This window comes from Symphodus melops (assembly GCF_947650265.1).
Source record: "Symphodus melops genome assembly, chromosome: 15".
NCBI lineage: Eukaryota > Metazoa > Chordata > Actinopteri > Labriformes > Labridae > Symphodus > Symphodus melops.
Window position 1 is genome coordinate 10241326 of NC_136705.1, and position 19063 is coordinate 10260388.

The following is a 19063-nucleotide window of genomic DNA, read 5'->3' on the forward strand; positions in this document are numbered from 1 at the left end:
TCTTAAATCAACTCATGTTTTTCATTCATGTTTATGTGTAATAAATTATTATTGATTAAGAAATGACAACTTGCATAAATCCTCCCATCCATCCATTTGTCAGTTTCTTACCCCAAATGCCCAAAAACCAAACACAATGATTATGAAGTCGATGACATCGGTCAAAAACATGAGCGCATAGACGTCCGTGGCAGCCCGATATTCAGGATGGAGAATACCCCTGAAGAAACGCCGAACTGGCCCATAAACACTCTGAATACTGCAGAGAGGAAAATAGGCAAGTATTTAACCCAATTGTTAATACAAAAAATGGTTAACATTATTGTTTTAATCAGCTGCATGTTGTACTGTTTTATTACCTTTGGAATACATTCAAATGATTTGGAAGCATAATTTTCTTCAAGAAACATTAAGTGAGTTTACTTAAGTATTTATTGCTTAATTCTTAGTGGGACACTCTGCATTTGGTAATATTGTACAGTGCCTTCTATACAGTACCTAACTTACCCACACATAACGACATATTTTATCTTTTGTCCTATAGCCAACAGTCTCTGACTGGCTGCCTCTGTCTTCTTGCTTTTGTGCTTCTTCTTCACAAGCTTTACACTGGGTACATCAGAATCAGCTGTGGGTTCCACTGCAACAGACAGCCCCACAACAAAAGAGAGTTGGAAAAAGAAACTGCAGCACATAGAAATGCAGCAGCAGGTGCTTGCACATATTAAATCAGTTTTTTGATCCAAATCACACATCTGCACAGACATAAAGAAGATATAATGATACAAATGTTTTATTACACCAATGTTATGTGTACTTTTTATTTTTCTAAACACATTTCTCTAATTTTTCTTTAAAGTTTAGTGATATTTCAGACTGCTCAAGTTCCTATTTTCTGTCTAAAACATAGGTTGACCTTAATTAAAGCCTTAAATTACACATTTGCAACTTTATTTCCAGTTCTCCAACTGATTTATAATCATGTTTACCGTCATGTCTTAGACCTGCTGGACCAATTAATCTCACAGACCTTCGAACCAGTGATTAAGTGAAACTTGTTTTTTTTACAGGTCTGAGAATGTGCTAAATCTAAACAAAAGGCAACCATCATTTTATGAAATGTACTTCTGCTAATTCACTGCAGATACTAAATAAGCCACAAACCTTTGCTCTGCTCTGTTTTGGGCTGTTTAATTTTCTTGCGTAAGCGAACACTCCTTTTTTTGGGGGGGTCTTCCTCCAAAAGCTGTTCATTGCCTTCATCCATCTTATTCTCCCAAGGCCTGCTTGGAAACGTAAATATGTCTCTCAGCCCAGACAAATTTTCCTGTTCATCTTTTGAATCAGTGGGTGCTGGTTCAGCTACAGGTTGTTGTGGGGTAGGGGCCGGAGAACTGGTTCTTGATTTAACATAGTCCACAATGTCCTACATCATCAACAATGGATTAAAAAAAAATGAAAGTGGATTATAATATCATGTAATATATAAAATATGATAATCTATTATGTGTTACTAAGGTAAATGGATAAGATAACACTTTTTAAAGCTGCAATTGATGGTTAAGTGACTAAAAGCAATCTTCACCTACCTTTTCGTGTTGATCAGGTTTAGTATTTTCCAGGTAATCTAGGCTGACTGCTGAGCTAATGCTGCCTTTCACTTCTTTCTCTTGTCCTTCACCCTTCTTCCTTTCGTCTTCTTGTTTATTTTTATCTTCTTCGTTAAGACTTTCTTCTTGGGAATTTTGCTCTGCTAAGGGGCCCTCATGGTCCCACAGGCCGTAACGCTGTGACCCCCCGCCACATAAACAAACACACGCACAAACATACACAATACATGAAAAAGAGTGTGAGGCTTAAGCATCAGTGGAATTACATTCTATTGATGTACTGAATCAGAATTACCTTTATGCATTGTATAAATTGAACTTATGGTTTTATCCTGCAATACTGATCTGTATACTAATTAAAATGCAGGATTATATTTTTCATGAACTACATGCATTCGCAAGTCTATCAGTTTGAAGTATCACCCTTTAAACTTCTTAGTAATGAAAGACTAAATCTATGTATTGTCAAATATTTTCCTTTAGCATTTAATTGTGTTGCATTAATGAATGAATTTTTAGGTCATTATAAATAATATTTAGAATGTTGTTAGGTTTGTTACTTTCATCCTGTACCATAACTGTGTGTGCTTGTTGTTGTGTTGAGTGTTAACATCTGTAAACTGACCATGAGTAGAGATCTGTGAAAGAATAGAGCCAGCAGCTGAAGAAGATCATATTTGATGTAGTTGTCCGTTTTCTCAAGTCCCAGGATGCGAGGAGGGAAGAAAGGTTTGTCCTCATTTAGGGTGATCTCATACACACTGTTCCAAGGAAAGAATCCAAATTGGAAAAGGTATTTCACAACCACCATCACCTGGAAAGAAGCAGAACAGCCCGGCAGTGCCGAGAGTCAGATTGGAAAAGAAAAGAGATAAGACAACATTTCACAACCTATGTCCTATTAAATCAGTCAACAATTACAAAGGTCAGAATTTTTAAAGTTGTATCTCTGATGATAGAGATGACAACATACTGTATAATTAAATATGTAGAAGACATAATGAAATCATTAGTCTGAGCAGACGAGGTTTTAATTCAAAGTGCTTTAATCAAGCCTCCATGTTATACTTAGATTAGAATAATACATAATATAAATTTATCATTGTAATGTTTCATTTGCCATGTTTCAAAGCAACCTACTCAGATTTTTCATCTTTTCATATCCAACTCTTGGAAAGTTTTGCATTGCATAGCCTAGCAGTTATGTCGGACACCCCATGTATTACAGGATATTGTCTTTGACCTCGACCATTTTCTGCATATCACCCGTCTCTCCTTCTAACCTTTTCTGTCTATCTTCAGCTGTCCTATCCAAAACAAGACAAAAGGCCCAAAGTACAACTAAAAAAAAAAACCCAACAACCTGAAATTTAGAGCATGTTGGACGATCATATTTACCATGAAATGAAAAAAAAAAAATCTCTGTCTTTATCAAGTGGTATGTTTTGGGTATAAATAAACAGTCAATGCTAAACCTTATGTGTAACATCCTGATCATTGCTGCCCATTTGTGTGACCTTTGTGTTCAGTAGCAGGTCATAGATTTGTGTTTATTTCTATTGCTGAAAGTATCAAATAATCCTCAAGATTAAACTACTTCAACCTGCTTTAATTTCATCTGTTAACAGAGTGGAGCTAAATTTGGACCTCTGGTTCTCATATCAAATTTTAGCTAACTTCAATCACTGTTGCTGTTTCATCCCGAAAAAACCTGGTTATAGGTGAAGGTTTTGTGCCGCGTAAAGCAAAACAAGAACGTACATATTCCAGATGAGTTGGATATCATCATTTGTGAATTTTCTGAAAGTTAACTGATTTCTGTATTTTAAAAAATATGGATGAATGTTTATTTGACTTTGTTGAATTACAAACTGGTAGTACCAGAAATAGAATAAATGTTAAATTTTGTTTTAAACTGCCACTTGGGGGCCATAATGCCTCAGTATTTATAAATCATGCAGTGAAACGGTAGGAACAATTAGCATCTCCCTGCAATGGTAAGTGGTTAAGAATGTACTTGTTTTGTCAGGCTGTCTCTGTTTTCATACCTCTGTGTACACTATAGCAGTCATCCAAAACCTCTTGGTAGGTCTTGGAACAGACAACATAGCCCATAGAAACACTAGTATGGGCAGGACCAGTGATATCACAGAGGCACTGACCCCATTGTTCATTACAATGATGAAATAGCAGACTAGCTCTGAGTTAGCTGCAAGCAGGTTGTACATAGAAAACAGCAGCTTCAGCAGACGGTTCTGGCTTGTATAGAACTCTCTGCTCTTTTCCAGCTCCTCAATGCAGAATTCCCTGCAGAGACATAAGGGAAAGTCATAATTAGATAATTAGAAAGTCATAGATTTTTTTATGCATTTATTACTTTTGTAACCACTAGTGTTTATGGAACCAATGCAATAAAACTAATCAAGTTGCAATAATACACAGTTTACCTTAAACCCATTAAGGACCAAATCTTTTCAAAGATTGCAGTTCAACTACTTCTAAATACAACTATATTTTTGGAGTCATGAGGGTCAAGTAAAATATGGCACTGTCACTTTCAACGATTTTGTCCTCTTTATTCATGATTCTCTGAACTATATACCTGTCTCCCAGCAGTTCACTTGCAGTTCTTGAGTGTCTCTGCTGTCTCGGTGTCAATGGTAACAGCTCTGTGCTACTGCATAAAGGTTCTGGACTCAAGAGGGTCCCAGTGCTATTGAGCCTTTCCCTGGAGGTAGAATGTCCTGTCTTGTTATCCACCTCCATGCAACTAAGAGGTATCCAAAAGAGGGGTATAATCACAGAAGTGAAACAAAAATACATGAAAAAGAACAACTTAAAGCACAGAGGTGTATGCTTACAGTACAGTAAATTGTCAATTAACGTTTATTTTAATACATTTATTTCATTTTTTTTAAAGAGATATGTCTAAATGAAGAACTATTTGTTATTAAGTATGTGCATATTTGGCAAAGTGATTCAATACTGTTTAAAATACAGTCACTAAATCACCTAGAAGACATGACATGTAAACCACGCTATTCCTCAGCCAGGTAGAGCAACCACTTTCACAGTCAGGTGTGCCTTACTTCATTGTTTTTAAGGAATAAAAGACTCAAGTCTTTTACTAACCTGTATTTTGAGTATTCTGTATCAGTTTCATCTAAACAGGTTTCCAGTGTTAGATTCTCACTTTCCTGAGCTACCTGGTCCTCTATGGAGTATGCTGTTGTAGGATTCTGCCGTCAGAGAGAGACATAATTAAATAATGGTTGTTTGTGTGTGTGCACAACAGATATCTCCTTTTGTTTACCTGCTGTATCTTGTGAATGATGAAGTAACGTTCATTGCACAGAACAGTAGATGTATCTCTGTACTGTTTCGTCAGAAGATTGAGCCACTGAGTCAATCCATCCACCATGGCCAGAATAATGGCCCATATAAAGCGCAGAATATCCAATATTCTCTGAACCATCTCGCCATGACCTGCAAGATAGGGGGAAATTGCTGATTCAGGGATTTCTGAGGTTGTTTAAATTTATGTTTGGAGTTAAAAAGAAAACAGTAATTAACCAGACAGAATGAGTAGAAATGTTCAACTATTTTGACAAAAGCTCTTTATATTGACAGCGTGAAAATGCCGACAAAGATAGGCATCTACACGAATGCCTGATTCTCAGCCAAAGACTTATTTAGCCAGCTTTATGATACTTATTTAAATTGCATTCTATTTACCTGTTGCATTTAATTCTCATTCAGTTGATAAGAATCCTGCTGCTGGACATGCAAGTAATACCTCATACAATTCTCACACAACTCATTGACACATTATTAAAAACTACTTAAACAAGAGGAAGTTGTTAAGTCACTGTACTATGTTTCACAGCAGACACAGCAACATATGAGACCTTGAATATAAACCTACTAGACTCTTGTTCCTCTGGCTCCTCTTCCTCCTGAACGGCAAGATCCTCAAACACATCATTGTCTCCACAACCTTCACAGAAACAAACACACACACAAAAAGAATGTACAATACTTCTTTCTTAAATAATCCCTCGGCAAGAGAGAACTGAGTTACTGTCAAAAGACAGAACAGAACAGCAAAAAAGACTTCCATAATTTGAAGATAGTCAATCCTTAAATACTCCTAATCAGTTTTGTAGCTTTAACACACTAGATTACACAAACATAACTGAATCAATCTGTAACTACTGCTAGAATATAAACTGTTAATCCAGTTTGGCTATGATTAGCAAGGTAATCTGATCTCCAATGACTAAACCAATCCAATAGCAATACATGCAGCAAAGATACACATCTCTTGTGCTGGTTGAATGTCATTAAGTAAATGAATTATGATCATCTATTTACTGAAGATAATTTTGTTTTTTATTTTTTGTACATATGTTTGTTTATCTTTACATTTTGATTTTATTGCATGTATAATTTTATCTCAATTCACCAATTGGGAGTGGTCAGGGGAAAGTATATCTCTTAAAGGGGAGCTCAAGGCCCTGCTATTCTATCTCTTTTGTGCTGTTTACTCACTTTGGTAAATTATTGTTTAAATTTTAAACTTCATGACTAATGCAACCAGCGAAAAAACTGTAACTGCTTAGAAGTCAAACGTAAATGTAGACTGTAATCAGTCCAATCCATTCTGGGCTTTTGAGAGAGACTTACTGATGACCTTGTGCTCTACTTGGCCAGATTAATGTAGGTGTTATAGCAGGTATCCCTGCTAATAAATAAGGATATTTAAATAACATACCTATGACAGAGAAAGCGTCTTGCTGTGAACTGATGACTCCTTCTCTCTCTTTCGTCTTTTGTTCACTCTCCTTTAACTGTTTCTGGCGCTTTTGGCGTTCCCTTAAAGCTGTTTTGACACTTGTCACCCATGCTTGGTATGCCAACTGTGAACACAAGATATAAAACACAAAAAAACCTGTTTAACACTGCTTGTAACTCAAGAAAACATTTTAAATGATAATTGCAACTACAAAGAGTGGAACAAATTAAGTCGATATATTTATGGATATAAAATACATTTGGATGGGATGATACACTTGTTGTATCTCCTGATTCAATACTATCTCCACATTTGGGTGCTGATTCAATATGTATTGTGGTTTTGTCTGTTTGAACAACTTACCGGTACTTAACTTAAAAAATGTAAACACTGATAGAAATTAGAAATTAGTTGATCTGTGAAATCCAATCTTTATCAGAGCGGCTAAAACTTCTGGTGCTTCCTGAGATCTTTAGAGCATTCTGGGGGGGGGGGGGGGCAGACCTCAGGTTGGGGACCAATGTTTTAGAAGGTTACTGTGAAAGCTTTTACATGTTTGCTATCCCTCTGGAGTATTAATTTCCTAATGGGAACCTTATTTACCCAACACATGTTTTTCAGGGTATTATGACCACATTGTAGAGATGTGACTGGCTTAGTACAGTAGTGTCACTTGGGATGAATTTATTCAGAAAAACTGGCTCAGTGGAGCGGTTCACGTTTCCCAATGATGTTGTATTTCATAGCATTACTTGTGGAATGCAACTCTGTCTGATCAGACAATGTGTACCTGACAGGCAGTCTGTTTCTGAGGCTTCTGTTCTTCAGACTGTAGCTCATCTTCATCTTCACTGTCTGATTCAAACAGGTAGTACTCTCCTGAATGGAGCACTGTTATAAAAAGCAACACAACCATTTTAACATACAAAGAAGAAATTAACTTTGGATGACAAGAACAATTTCACACTAGAAAAGGTTTAAGTCTTACACCTACTGTATCCTAAGCTTGTCTCACCTGTAGCATGGTCCAGCCATGGCTGATGCCACTTTTTCTTTCTGGACTTCTTCTTGTCTGTTTTGGCCTCTGAAAAGAAATAGTTTAGATAAGAGTAAGTGCTACACTGGACAGACAGAGTGAAATAAAAAAGAAACAATACTATAAGCTAGTAAAGGTGATGCTTATAAAGATTAACAGGGTTCAAAAAGTTGTTGACATTAAAGTAAAATGGTGAATTGACTGTTCTCATAGACCATTTTTCTCATCTTAAAGACTACATGTCGTATTCAGCACCATTTACACACGAATAGCTAAATTGTGTTGCGCAACATTTTTTTTTGACTGTCCAAGCAGACATTGCAGGGGTGGAGCACTTACCAGCAGTTGGATTCTTTTCAGATTCTTCACTGTTTTTGTGCCCATCTCTGTACTTCTGCTGCTTTGAGCGTATTCTCTGCATTCTGAGAGAAGGACAAGAAAAGGAAGAGATCAAAGACAGGTACATTAACTGTAAGGACAGTTAGCAACAACTTTCTTTGATATAATGTCACTATAAATTTGGTGAATGCTTTAAAGATCTTTGAATCATTGCATTTTGTTTTTGCAAAAAGGTAGACAAAGAAACCACATTTCAATTCTTAAATTGAAAAGCTGACCTCGAGCCAGGACTTATCACAAAATAGCAGTTCAACATGATTAATGACCCTATCTTACACTGGAGAAAAAAGAAACCGCTAATTTTTGACCACACATTAATAATTTGGTAACACACAAAACTGTATCTATAAACATGACATATATGCATGGACCATGTATACATTAATGGTTAATAATTAGTTTGCAAACAGTCTATTAACATTATGTGGGTGGCTATTATAAGTTGGAACGGAAAATTATAATATCTTGTTACAACTTTATAATGACCACCTAAATAATGTTTGTAAATGTTAATAAATACTGTATAGCACATCTATAAAGTATTATAAACATCATTTGTAACTTTACAATAACCAGAAAGACAATGATTGTAGATGATTTACAAAGTGATAATAAAAAATTGATCAAGTTTTAATGATGCTTTACAAATAATTAATAAGGTATTATAATCCTCAGTTCCAACTTTATAATAGCATCCACACAATGTTAATACACTGTTTGCAAACTAAATACCCATTATTAAATATGTGGTCCATGTATGTATGTAATGTTTATAGAGGGTTTATAAAACATCTCTTAAAGGTATACTAATCATATTGTAATCATTAACACTTTATATAGCATATAAATATTGTGTGTGCATCAACAAACTGTTAGCTTAACATCATAGTATTAAAAATAATTAGAAAACATTATTATCGTATATATATTATATCATTATACCTTTGTTAACAGTAAAATAACTATTAATGAAAGTTTAATTAGGTATCAATTTACTATCAAAATCATTGATGATAGTTATCATAAAGTGTTACCAAATCATTTAACTAAAGTATCAGGATTTTTCTTGGACATTCTAAAAATGTGTATTTTTTCCTGGCAATGGAAATTATGAGGTAAAATCTGTTTCCACAAAAACAGCCGATGTGAGCCAAAAGTAACCAAAAGAGAAATAGGGCACACAAAATATAGCAGACTTTAGGTTATTAACAAGCTGCAACTGTGTCATTTCCCATCAGTCTATCTAACTGAACAATCTTGTAAAAACATAATATTTATCAATGGTAAATGATTGACTCTATTGACACGTGTTGCCCAGGTAACAATTGAAAACAGAAGCCTGATTGATGTTGCAGCGAAGTAAAAAAAATATGGAAAGAAAACAGATTATGAAAAAGCAAAGAAGGATTGACTGACGTGATGTGCATAGCTTTTGGAAATATCACTCATGACATTGACTGTCTTCTGTTGTATAATTGGACTTGTTTTTGCTAAAAAAGGAACATGAAATAATAACAATTGACACTATGAATTGCAATACTTGTTGGATGGTGAAACTTCTGAAATGCAATACAAATTGAATCAGCCCCCCAAAAATTGCGATGCAATCAAGCAAGCCATAATTTCCCTCATACGGCTTTCCATGTCTTCTTCTTTGAGCCAACATTCTAATGCTAATCACAACAGAACATTTACAGTGAACACTTACGATCTCTTGAGCTGTGACAATGATTTTCTCTCAGCTTGCTGGTGGAACCTAATATTCTTCACAATACTGGCTTTGAAAAGCTCAAACCCCCTGGAAGACAGAAAAAGCTGTCATTGCATTTGTCAGCAAGTAACTGCCATTAGCAAGTTCCTGAGGAAGCATTTTTCATAGTTTCATTTCAATAAACAAATAATTTGTAAATTGTTTATGGTAATCTCTGTATTTGAGATCCTCACCAAATCTATTAACCAAATGTGTTTACAGATAAGGGAAGTTTCTATAAATAGGAAAAAACTTTTCCCATTACTTTTTTCTTCTTAGATTATTTGATTGGAAAAACATTAAAAAAACAATTACGTGTCATGGAGATTTTGTTTCCTACTAAATGCTTTAATAATCTCATGATCTTGGAACAACTGCATTAGCTCCCTCAATGATCTGTACAGTGAGCCTCACCTCGAGGCCTGTTTGGCAGAGGCCTGCATTTCTGCCACCACATGCAGAAAGTAGAAACTGAGAAAGACCCTCCTCTGCAGCAACAGACAGAAAAAACAGATGCTGTCCCAGATAATACCAGCCTCTTCCACTGGGAGGCTACAAGTCTTGTCACTTACTGCTTTTGCTGTCCAGGAAAATAATACATAATGACAAATATTCAATCAAATGTAAACAGTTGAAAGAAAATAATACACAAATAGTTATGTTTTGCACTGTTTAATTTAAAATCATAATCCCTTTTAAACAAATATCCCAATATCTAAAGAAAAAAAAATCCCAATAAAATGTTTTATCTTTTCATAATGTGTGAATGGTCATCATCGTGAAGTACTTTATTACTAATGAAACTTACGGTCGTAGTATCCTTTGACAGTGCAAACCAGGCTGAAGAGCTGAATAACCCAACAGAAGCCTTTCTGCATCTCAGACACAAATACACACGCAAGGATCTGAAACACAAACACACAAACACAAACACACACACACACACACACACACACACACACAGTACAGTTCCTTAATCTTGTCATCAATAATTTAAGTTCTAAAAAGGGTAAATGGACATGAGCTTGTATAGCGTCTTCTGACAATTCAAAGCGCTTTACCCATTCACACCCATTCACACATGGGCAAGGCTTCCACATAAAGAGTCCGTCAATGTTAGCTATCTGACTTATATACATCTATACGACTCATGTATCAAAAATGCAATCTACTTTAAAAGACAACCGTCTCTGAGCCACAGCCAGACCTAGGTTCATTGGTAGCTGTTCCTAAGGTGGTACATACTTTGCCTTGGCTCTTGGTTTGTATGAAATCTTCCCTTGATAATCTGGTGAATGTACAGTAGATCAATAATGACACTCTTCCTGCTTGCCTATTTGCAGAATAATTAGAATGGCTGCTCTCAGGCTTTTGAGAGACTTTTTAAAGAAAATGTTTAGCAAAAACATCTTTACGTTATATCTTTCATTTTCAATTTCAGTGCTTTTACATGATTAAGTAGGGCTCCTGCTGACAGCGGCTGCTAATATCGCTGAATGAAAACAGCAAAAAGGGAAGCAAAAGATTTAAAGGTCTCATATTATGCTTTTCTGTGTGTCTTTTGCATGATTAGGCACATCTATTTGCAAAAATTCAAAGTCCGCGGAAATGCAGTTTCTCCTACAATCTCCTGTTAGTAGTAGCAATAGCTGCATGAAACGCTCTTGGCCCCTAGCCCCCTCATTGAAAAATTGTACATCACAAACCCATGATGTCACTGATCCAAGCCCATTGGCTTGTTGTAGCAAGCACAAGCTCCTTTTGGACTGGCTGTAGCATTCCCAAAATGGTAAAAAGGGCAGGACATATCAGAGGACAAAGCCGAAAGACTGACCAATTACGACCAATCAGATCAGACTTGGCACTCGCAAGGCCCTGTTCGTTTTTTTGGAGGGGGGATTCTAAAGCGTTAGAAATACAGGCGGATGAGAGAGCCTATATGAAAACAGACACTTTTTTTCGAACATTAGCAATTGTGAACATACTTTAGACATATAAATTTGATATATATGAATTCGAAAAAGAGCATAATATGGGACCCTTAAATCTTAAAAGAAGCACCAAATGTTGAGCTTAGTACTTACTGATAACATATTTTTAGATACAATGACTGCCACATTATAGATGATGAGACAGTCCCACAGAGCCAGGCGGGTTCTGGATGGTTTGACAAACAGCTGGGTCCCAAACAGCAGAAAGAAGAAGCAGGCGAGTAGGTAGCCAAGCCCAAAGATAGAGATCCTGGTGGCTCCAGTGATAAAAACCACTGAGAGCACCAACCAGAATAGGTGACGAAATACCAGGACTTTAGCCATGTCTAGGTAACTCCTACGGGAGGACAGAAAAAGTCTTTCAAAAAATGGCCCAATATTCACAATTTGATCAAGAAAGAGCCTCTTTGTTGTTTGAGCAGCAAAGAGAGGGAAGGTGAGAGTAAGGGAGAGAATATTAGAGAGAGAGAGTATAATACAAAGCTGAAAATTGTAATTGTCAAATACTGGTCCAACTTTCTGTGTAGAAATTTAAGATGGCATTTAATTGTACTCTTACCTTTATTTAATGTTTCATGAAGTCATCTTTTTTCTGCATCAAATAGAATCTTAGACTGGAAAACTAACAAATAGCGTGCATGCTCTATTTACCTGCAGTTGATAAAGTTGGGTGCAGGGTTAAACAGTCGACCTTCCATTGGTTCAGGGTCATCTGTGTTCTCTCCTGCCTGAACCATCCAGTCTTCTGTGTGCTCAGACTCAAACACCTTCCACTGCTGAGATGCACATATCAGCAACACAAAGTCCGCTGTGGACACACATTAAAACATATTTCATGATCAACATTTTTGTTTTTAACAGACCTTAACATATACACTAGAGGTTAGCAAAGAGATATACTGTACATAGCTATTTTTTTATTAGGGCCACAACAAATTGACAGAAATGTTTTTCATAGCTACTTTAAATACAATTAACTCTACTTTGAGTTCCTACATTTACAGTTGAACTATGATCATTGGTATCTACATTTATGTAGGTAAGGTGTCGTGCTAGTCTGGGATATCCACAAAAAAAAGTTGAAGCTGAAGTCTTAAGTGTATCGTATTTTTTTTTTTTTTTTTTTAAATATTTGTGTTAAAAAGAGGGCACTGAGTTACACTGTACAACATGTCTGTTAAAAGTGTGGAATTTAAATTTCTAAAGTTTACACTTAAACTTTTAAAGAATAAACACTGAAGCATTGTTGAGTTTATGCAGTAAACGGAATCAATGCAAACAAGGAACACAAAGAAATCAGAAAACAAGAAGGCTTCTTAGAAAGACAAAAAAGTTAAATATGGAAATAGTATATTATTTTTTCTGCAGTGCCAGTATCTCAAAATTCTTGAATAATGTCCATGCCATATTGTTTCACAGTATCAATTAGAGGGCTTTTGTGTATAAATAGGGATTAATTGACTTTATGAATAAATTGAAAACAAAACACATGCAAAAACTAACCTATGAGATTTCTTGAGTTAGGCAGAGTATAGAAGTCAGGCAGATTAATCCATTTTATAAGGGCTGAGTGTATCAGCACTGAAGTCTTCCACCGCCATGGGTAGTCTACAGGGCAGAAGACATAAACAGAAACATCATTAAGTACAGGTGGACAGAAGGGGTTATGCTTCCTCAAAGCTACTTATTTCTCAGAAGTAAACCTTCACTACAGTCTGCAAATGTAATGTTTGCTTGTTTCAATGCCAATAAAGATCCTTTCAATTGATTTGATTTGAAATTAATTGTTTATACTATGGTAACTTTAATTATTTGGAAGTACTGTTGTTTTATAATGTCCTTTAGTTTTATCTAATTTCATACCAACACTCACCTATACAGAGAGCAGGCGGTATGCCAACACACAGTAGATACTGGAAGATCATGAAGATGGATAGAAAAAGACAATATCTGGGCCAGATCTTCGCAATAGCAGCACGCTGTCGCCTTACCAAGATGGCTACCAACCAACAGCCATGGATTATCACCAAGAAGTTCATCCTCTGGCCAATCACATTCACCGTCAGCAGAAAGCAAATCTTTATAAAAACAAAAAAGGCATATAGATAAAAGCTCATTTAAAAGTGAAAGAAAAAAACTAATCATAAAAATTGTTTTTTTTCTTTTCCATCTCTTGTGTTTTTTCAGTGTTATTATATTATATGTTGTTTATAAGACCTTTGTTGGTCTTTGGTGTTTCTTTTTTTTTTGTAGTTCTTGACCACTGTGTTATTTTGTGGGTTGTCCTCCACTTTGATCAGTTTCACATGTCTTGATTTTCTTAACCATGTGCATTTAGTCTCTGTGTACTTTTCCTCCTGAGTCATATATAAAGTGAGTTTTGTCTTTTATTTTATCAAATATATTGTATTATATTTTGTGTTTTTACACAAAGTGACAACTAATTCTTGCTTATGAGGTTTTGTTATATTGTCTTATTTTCTTTCTTTTTTTTTCATTTAAAAAAAAAAAAGCAACATGAGTGAATCTACACATCTGCACACTCATCAAGTGGGACTTAAGTTTGATCTCTTACAAAAACAAAAAATACCTGCCATCTTACTTAGCCATTAATTTGATCAAAAAAATCGCATGTTTTTTTTTTGTTTTGTTTATAATGTGAAACAGAAATGCATCTTGCATTTTCTTTTATTTTTGGGGGCAACTGTGCTGGCTAAGTTGAAAGAGTTTTTGTCTCTCAACTGGAAGGTTGAGGGTTTGATCCCCAGCTCCTGCAGCAACATGTCTGATGTGTCCTTGGGCAATACAACTAAACAGATGAAACAAAAGACAAGAAAAAAGCTATACAAGTCAATTTACCATTCTTATTTTTATTCTTCTTTTTGTTCTTGTTGTTGTACTTCTTGTTCTTTTCATTTTTACTGTTAGTAGAAATAGTTGAAGTATTTTTATATTAAATATAAATATCTAATAAAGGCTGCATAATGTGAACAAAATGCATTTACATCCTGTAAATATACAGTAGTGTATTATCCCACCTTTAAAAGGTAATGTTTTCTTCATTTACTTTTGTATAGTAGTTACCTGCAAATGTATTTTATAGTACTAACCCATAATTTTGTATTTCAGCAAAAAGCTATATTTTGCTGAAGGTTGAACTCTTGTAAAGTGAATTCTCATTCAATTAGTTCCCTTTTTCCAAAAAAAAGACAAAAAAAGAAAAACAATTTGAAAATCTTTCCCAAATACCTCTAATCCAAATTTGTAGAAACTGTAGTTGAGCAGATACTTCAAGCAGGGTATGAGTCCCTTATCCAGAGTGTCCCTGGTGGCTTTTGGGAATAGAGCAGGGATGATGGGTGGAGATTGTTGGAGCTGACGATAATGGTGAATTTGATGACGATACACTGTCGCCTCAAACACCAACAACATCAGAACGATCAAATGGTTCTGCAAAAAATATGAAAAACAATTGGACCTTTAGAGAAAATGTTCAAAACAGAAAGCAGTCTCAGAGATAGAAGTATTTGGAGATTTTGTTATGTATAGACATGATGGAATCACTACTCTGGATAGGTTGGCTGCATGTTTGCATCTCCTGTTTGGAAAAATGTATTTTTGTCTTTCAATCAGCTCAACGTAGTATTTCTAAAACTTCCATAAATGTTAAACAAAAGTATTGTTACGAGGGCCATTAAAGACATGTAATTAAATTTCTTAACAACTATTAAACTTAAATTTAATATACCTTGCTGTAACCAAGTACAGTGGCATCTTTTCTTATTCCAAACCATTTGGCTGGATCCACTGGTTCTTTATAGAGAGAGGAATTTCTCATCTCCTCTGGTAACAGGTTGGTTGCATTTGTTAGAGGCTGTAAAGGGAAAAGCAAAGAGACTTTTTAATATGCATGGCAATCAAAACCGTGTCACTGGAGCTCTAATGGGACTGCACATTATGTTAGCTGAAGTCAGTTAAGCTACTTAATGCTATCACCATGAAATAACCATCTATTTGTCACTTATTACTTTATTGAAGAATGTGTGTGACCAAATGTGAAAAAAAAACTGATACAAAAATGTTTTACATGCAGGTATCCTTGCAGTTAAATTATATCTGGAATGAAACCCTGTATTCACATCTAACCCTAATGTAGTTATTATTAAGCTTCTTCGTCTGTGTGACTGATATTGATGTAAGAACAAAACATTGTTAGGCTTATCCATTTTTAATAAATTTCTTTCTTTCAGACTATTTATTGAATTAATGCTCTAATGCAGCCATGAGTACATTAGATAACATACAATAGACATAAAGGCCACACAATTGATATGTTCTGACTTTAAATCTCAAAAAAGTCAAAATCTCTTTAAAAGTCAAAAAGAAACTCTCCCCTCACCCTGCAGGTAAGAATACATTGGCTGAGGACCTAAACAGCTTCTACTTCAGATTGCACCCATCACCCAGCCCATCACTCAGACTCTGCCCTACCTGTTCCCCCCACAACCCCCACTCTCTGACCGCCCACCCGCACTGATGGTCTGTGAAAAGGATGTGTGCCAGCTCTTCAAGAAACAAAAGATCAGAAAGGCTCTAGACCAGACGGCGTGTCCCTTTCCTGCCTGAGGCCCCGTTTACACGGAGACGCTGTGACAAAAAAACGCAGAAAAACAACCCCACTCCGGCTTTAAAGTACAGATCGTCTACACTGCAGGTCTTGCCTGAATGAAAACGATGTAGTTCTCACGCCCGGCCAGTAGTGGGCAGTGGAACTTTACAACGTGACACCGACCAGTATAACCACTTCCTCCACAACATCCTCCTCAGCGGCTAGTTCTCCCAAGTCTTACTCAAATGCTGCATGTGGTCACCCTGCGCTTGGGTAAAGGTTGAACTATTTGCTGCAAGTATTCGATGCTCTTTCGGCGGCGACATACATGATGTATCATATCAAGGTTCTGTTTTAAGAGAATATACAACGCGAATAACTGCTGAAGCACACATAGCACAAGTTGATACACCGCCATTGTTGTTTATGTTTGGTCTCGGCGACTGCGCAAGTCCAAATTTATGGGGGAGGTGTGGTGAGGTCATCGCAGCCAGAGAGTTCCTCCTTTTTGTTTACATGGCTGCGATTCCCCCCGTATCAGTTTCGCTCCAACCTGGAGCTCGAATTCAAAAGCTTGCGTCTTGACCCCCGTGAAAGAAAGGCTAATTCGTTACTCAACTGTTTCGTCTTACTGTCACAGCATGTAAACGGGGCCTGAGAGTCTGTGCTGAGCAGCTGGCCCCGATCTTCACACAGATCTTCAACTCATCACTGGAGCTGTGTGAAGTGCCCTCCAACATCATCCCAGTCCCAAAGAAACCTGCCATCACAGGAATCAATTACTATAGACCTGTCACCCTGATGCCTGTGGTCATGAAGTTCTTTGAGAGACTGGCGTTGAGCCACCTGATGGACATCACAGGCCCCCTGCTGGACCCCATGCAGTTTGCCTATTGGACAAACAGGTCGGTGGAGGATGCAGTCAACATGGGACTAAACGACATCCTGCATCACCTCCACTACTGAGGGACCTACACTAGGATCCTGTTGTGGACTTCAGCTCAGCGTTCAACACCATCATCCTGGATATCCTGCACCACAAACTTACCAAGCTCACAGTGCTGGCCTCCACCTGTCAGTGGATCACCAACTTCCTGACTAACAGGAGGCAGCAGGTAAGGCTGGGGAGCATCACATTCAGCACCCGGACAATCAGCAGTGGAGCCCCCCAGGGGTGTGCTTTCTCCCCACTGCTCTTCTGCCTCTACACCAATGACTAAACCTCAGGGGACCCTTCTGTGAAACTCTTGAAACTCACAGACGACACCACCGTCATTGGTCTCATCCAGTACAATGATGAGTCTGACTGAAGACGGGAGGTGGAACAGCTGGCTCTCTGGTGCAGTCAGAACCATCTGGAGCTAAACCCGCTCAAGACAGTGGAGATGACAGTGAACGTCAGGAGAAGCCCCCCCTCACTCCCCCCTCACCATTCTGAACAGTCACAGTGTCTACTGTGCACTCACTCAGGTTTCTGGGATGTACAATCTCACAGGACTTAAAGTGGACCTCCCACATATACACAATCAGAAAGAAGGGACAGCAGAAGATGTAATTCCTGCACTAAGGAAGTTCAACCTGCCCCAGGAGCTGCTGATCATGTTTTACACTGCCATCATTCACTTTGTTCTGTGCATCAATGTTTGGTTTGGATCTGCAACTAAACTGGACAGACACAGACTTTAACAGACAATCAGAACTGCAAAAAAGATCGTCGGTGTCGACCTTCCCCTCCATCCATGACTTACACCGGTCCGGGGTCAGGAAACCGGCAGGTAGCATCACTGTAGATGCACTGCAGACAAATTGTTCAAGCTCCTCCCCTCCAGCAGGCATTACAAATCACTGTATGCCAAAACAACCCGTCATAAGAAAAGTTTCTTGACCCAGGCATCTCACTTTCATGAACATTAAACAGTCAAAGAGTGTCAGACCTGTTTCTATAAAATAACTCTGGAACTAACCTGTAACTGTGAATGTACATATATTATTTAATTTAAATGATCATCTACACACACTATTGTGTAAATACTGTAAAGATCACTACCTCATGTTACTTCATCATCCTTTTGCAATACTCACCACTGCACTTATCTTATTTAGTCTAGTACATATTAGTCTTTAATTACTTGTTTTTATTTTTTAGCTAATCGTTATTATTTAATGTTTATACTGTACAAAGAGAGCACAGTCTAATGAAGTTAAACCTGTGGCTCAGTGGGTAGAGGCATCATCTCTCAACCGGAGGGTCAAGGGTTCGAGAGTTTCGAAAATAAATAAATAAATAAATGGGACCTTTTTGTTGTATTATTTATTTCCTTTTTAATGGGAGTGATTAAATGTTTCTTTTTCAAGGTGTTTTAAGAAAAATGATATATTAAGTATGTCTGTCCCTTTTTCCTCTTCCTACCATTCATTCAATCCAGACAATTTGCCCTCTAGCTGTTTACATTAGAGATGCACCTCTCCGCTTTTTTCTCTTCCAATTCCAACCAATACACATGTACCCATACCAATACTGACTCATAATCAGCACTTGATTTTCAGTCTGAATGTCTTCAAATCAGAGAATGTTTAAAATGACCAACAAACCTTTCTTTCGGTGATGTGGATTGGCACTGTAAGTCCGATATCCCTTATGTATATTAAATAAATATCAGACTCTATATGATATTAGATCGGAGCAGGCCCATTACTAGTTTACACAAGATCAAATGTTTACATACCATTCACAAATACATAATTTCTATGGACCCTATACTTTCTAGAGACTGCATTATTATACAGTGGGTGGAAAATGGTCCACAGTACATTGCTTCTCTAAGTAGTTAATTACCCATGCAGCTATCATTTGGACACTCAGTGCCCACATT

At 36.9% G+C, this 19063-nt stretch overlaps 1 protein-coding gene across 4 annotated transcripts in view; it reads right to left on the minus strand.

Moving 5' to 3' along the window:
* Window positions 1-19063, minus strand: part of piezo1 (piezo type mechanosensitive ion channel component 1 (Er blood group)) — a 73777-nt gene that overhangs the window by 8381 nt on the left and 46333 nt on the right. For all 4 annotated transcript variants that reach the window (XM_079363238.1, XM_079363239.1, XM_079363240.1 and 1 more), the window contains exons 20-42: window positions 15330-15455; window positions 14831-15031; window positions 13455-13659; window positions 13085-13189; window positions 12233-12389; window positions 11675-11918; window positions 10399-10495; window positions 10005-10170; window positions 9549-9638; window positions 7781-7863; window positions 7421-7489; window positions 7196-7296; window positions 6385-6529; window positions 5536-5607; window positions 4924-5096; window positions 4743-4849; window positions 4213-4380; window positions 3659-3917; window positions 2236-2424; window positions 1590-1787; window positions 1165-1426; window positions 508-640; window positions 112-259 (exon numbers count right to left, since the gene is read on the minus strand). In XM_079363238.1, coding sequence (XP_079219364.1) covers window positions 112-259; window positions 508-640; window positions 1165-1426; window positions 1590-1787; window positions 2236-2424; window positions 3659-3917; window positions 4213-4380; window positions 4743-4849; window positions 4924-5096; window positions 5536-5607; window positions 6385-6529; window positions 7196-7296; window positions 7421-7489; window positions 7781-7863; window positions 9549-9638; window positions 10005-10170; window positions 10399-10495; window positions 11675-11918; window positions 12233-12389; window positions 13085-13189; window positions 13455-13659; window positions 14831-15031; window positions 15330-15455 — 3498 coding nt within the window. The remainder of the gene's footprint in view (window positions 1-111; window positions 260-507; window positions 641-1164; window positions 1427-1589; window positions 1788-2235; window positions 2425-3658; window positions 3918-4212; window positions 4381-4742; window positions 4850-4923; window positions 5097-5535; window positions 5608-6384; window positions 6530-7195; window positions 7297-7420; window positions 7490-7780; window positions 7864-9548; window positions 9639-10004; window positions 10171-10398; window positions 10496-11674; window positions 11919-12232; window positions 12390-13084; window positions 13190-13454; window positions 13660-14830; window positions 15032-15329; window positions 15456-19063) is intronic.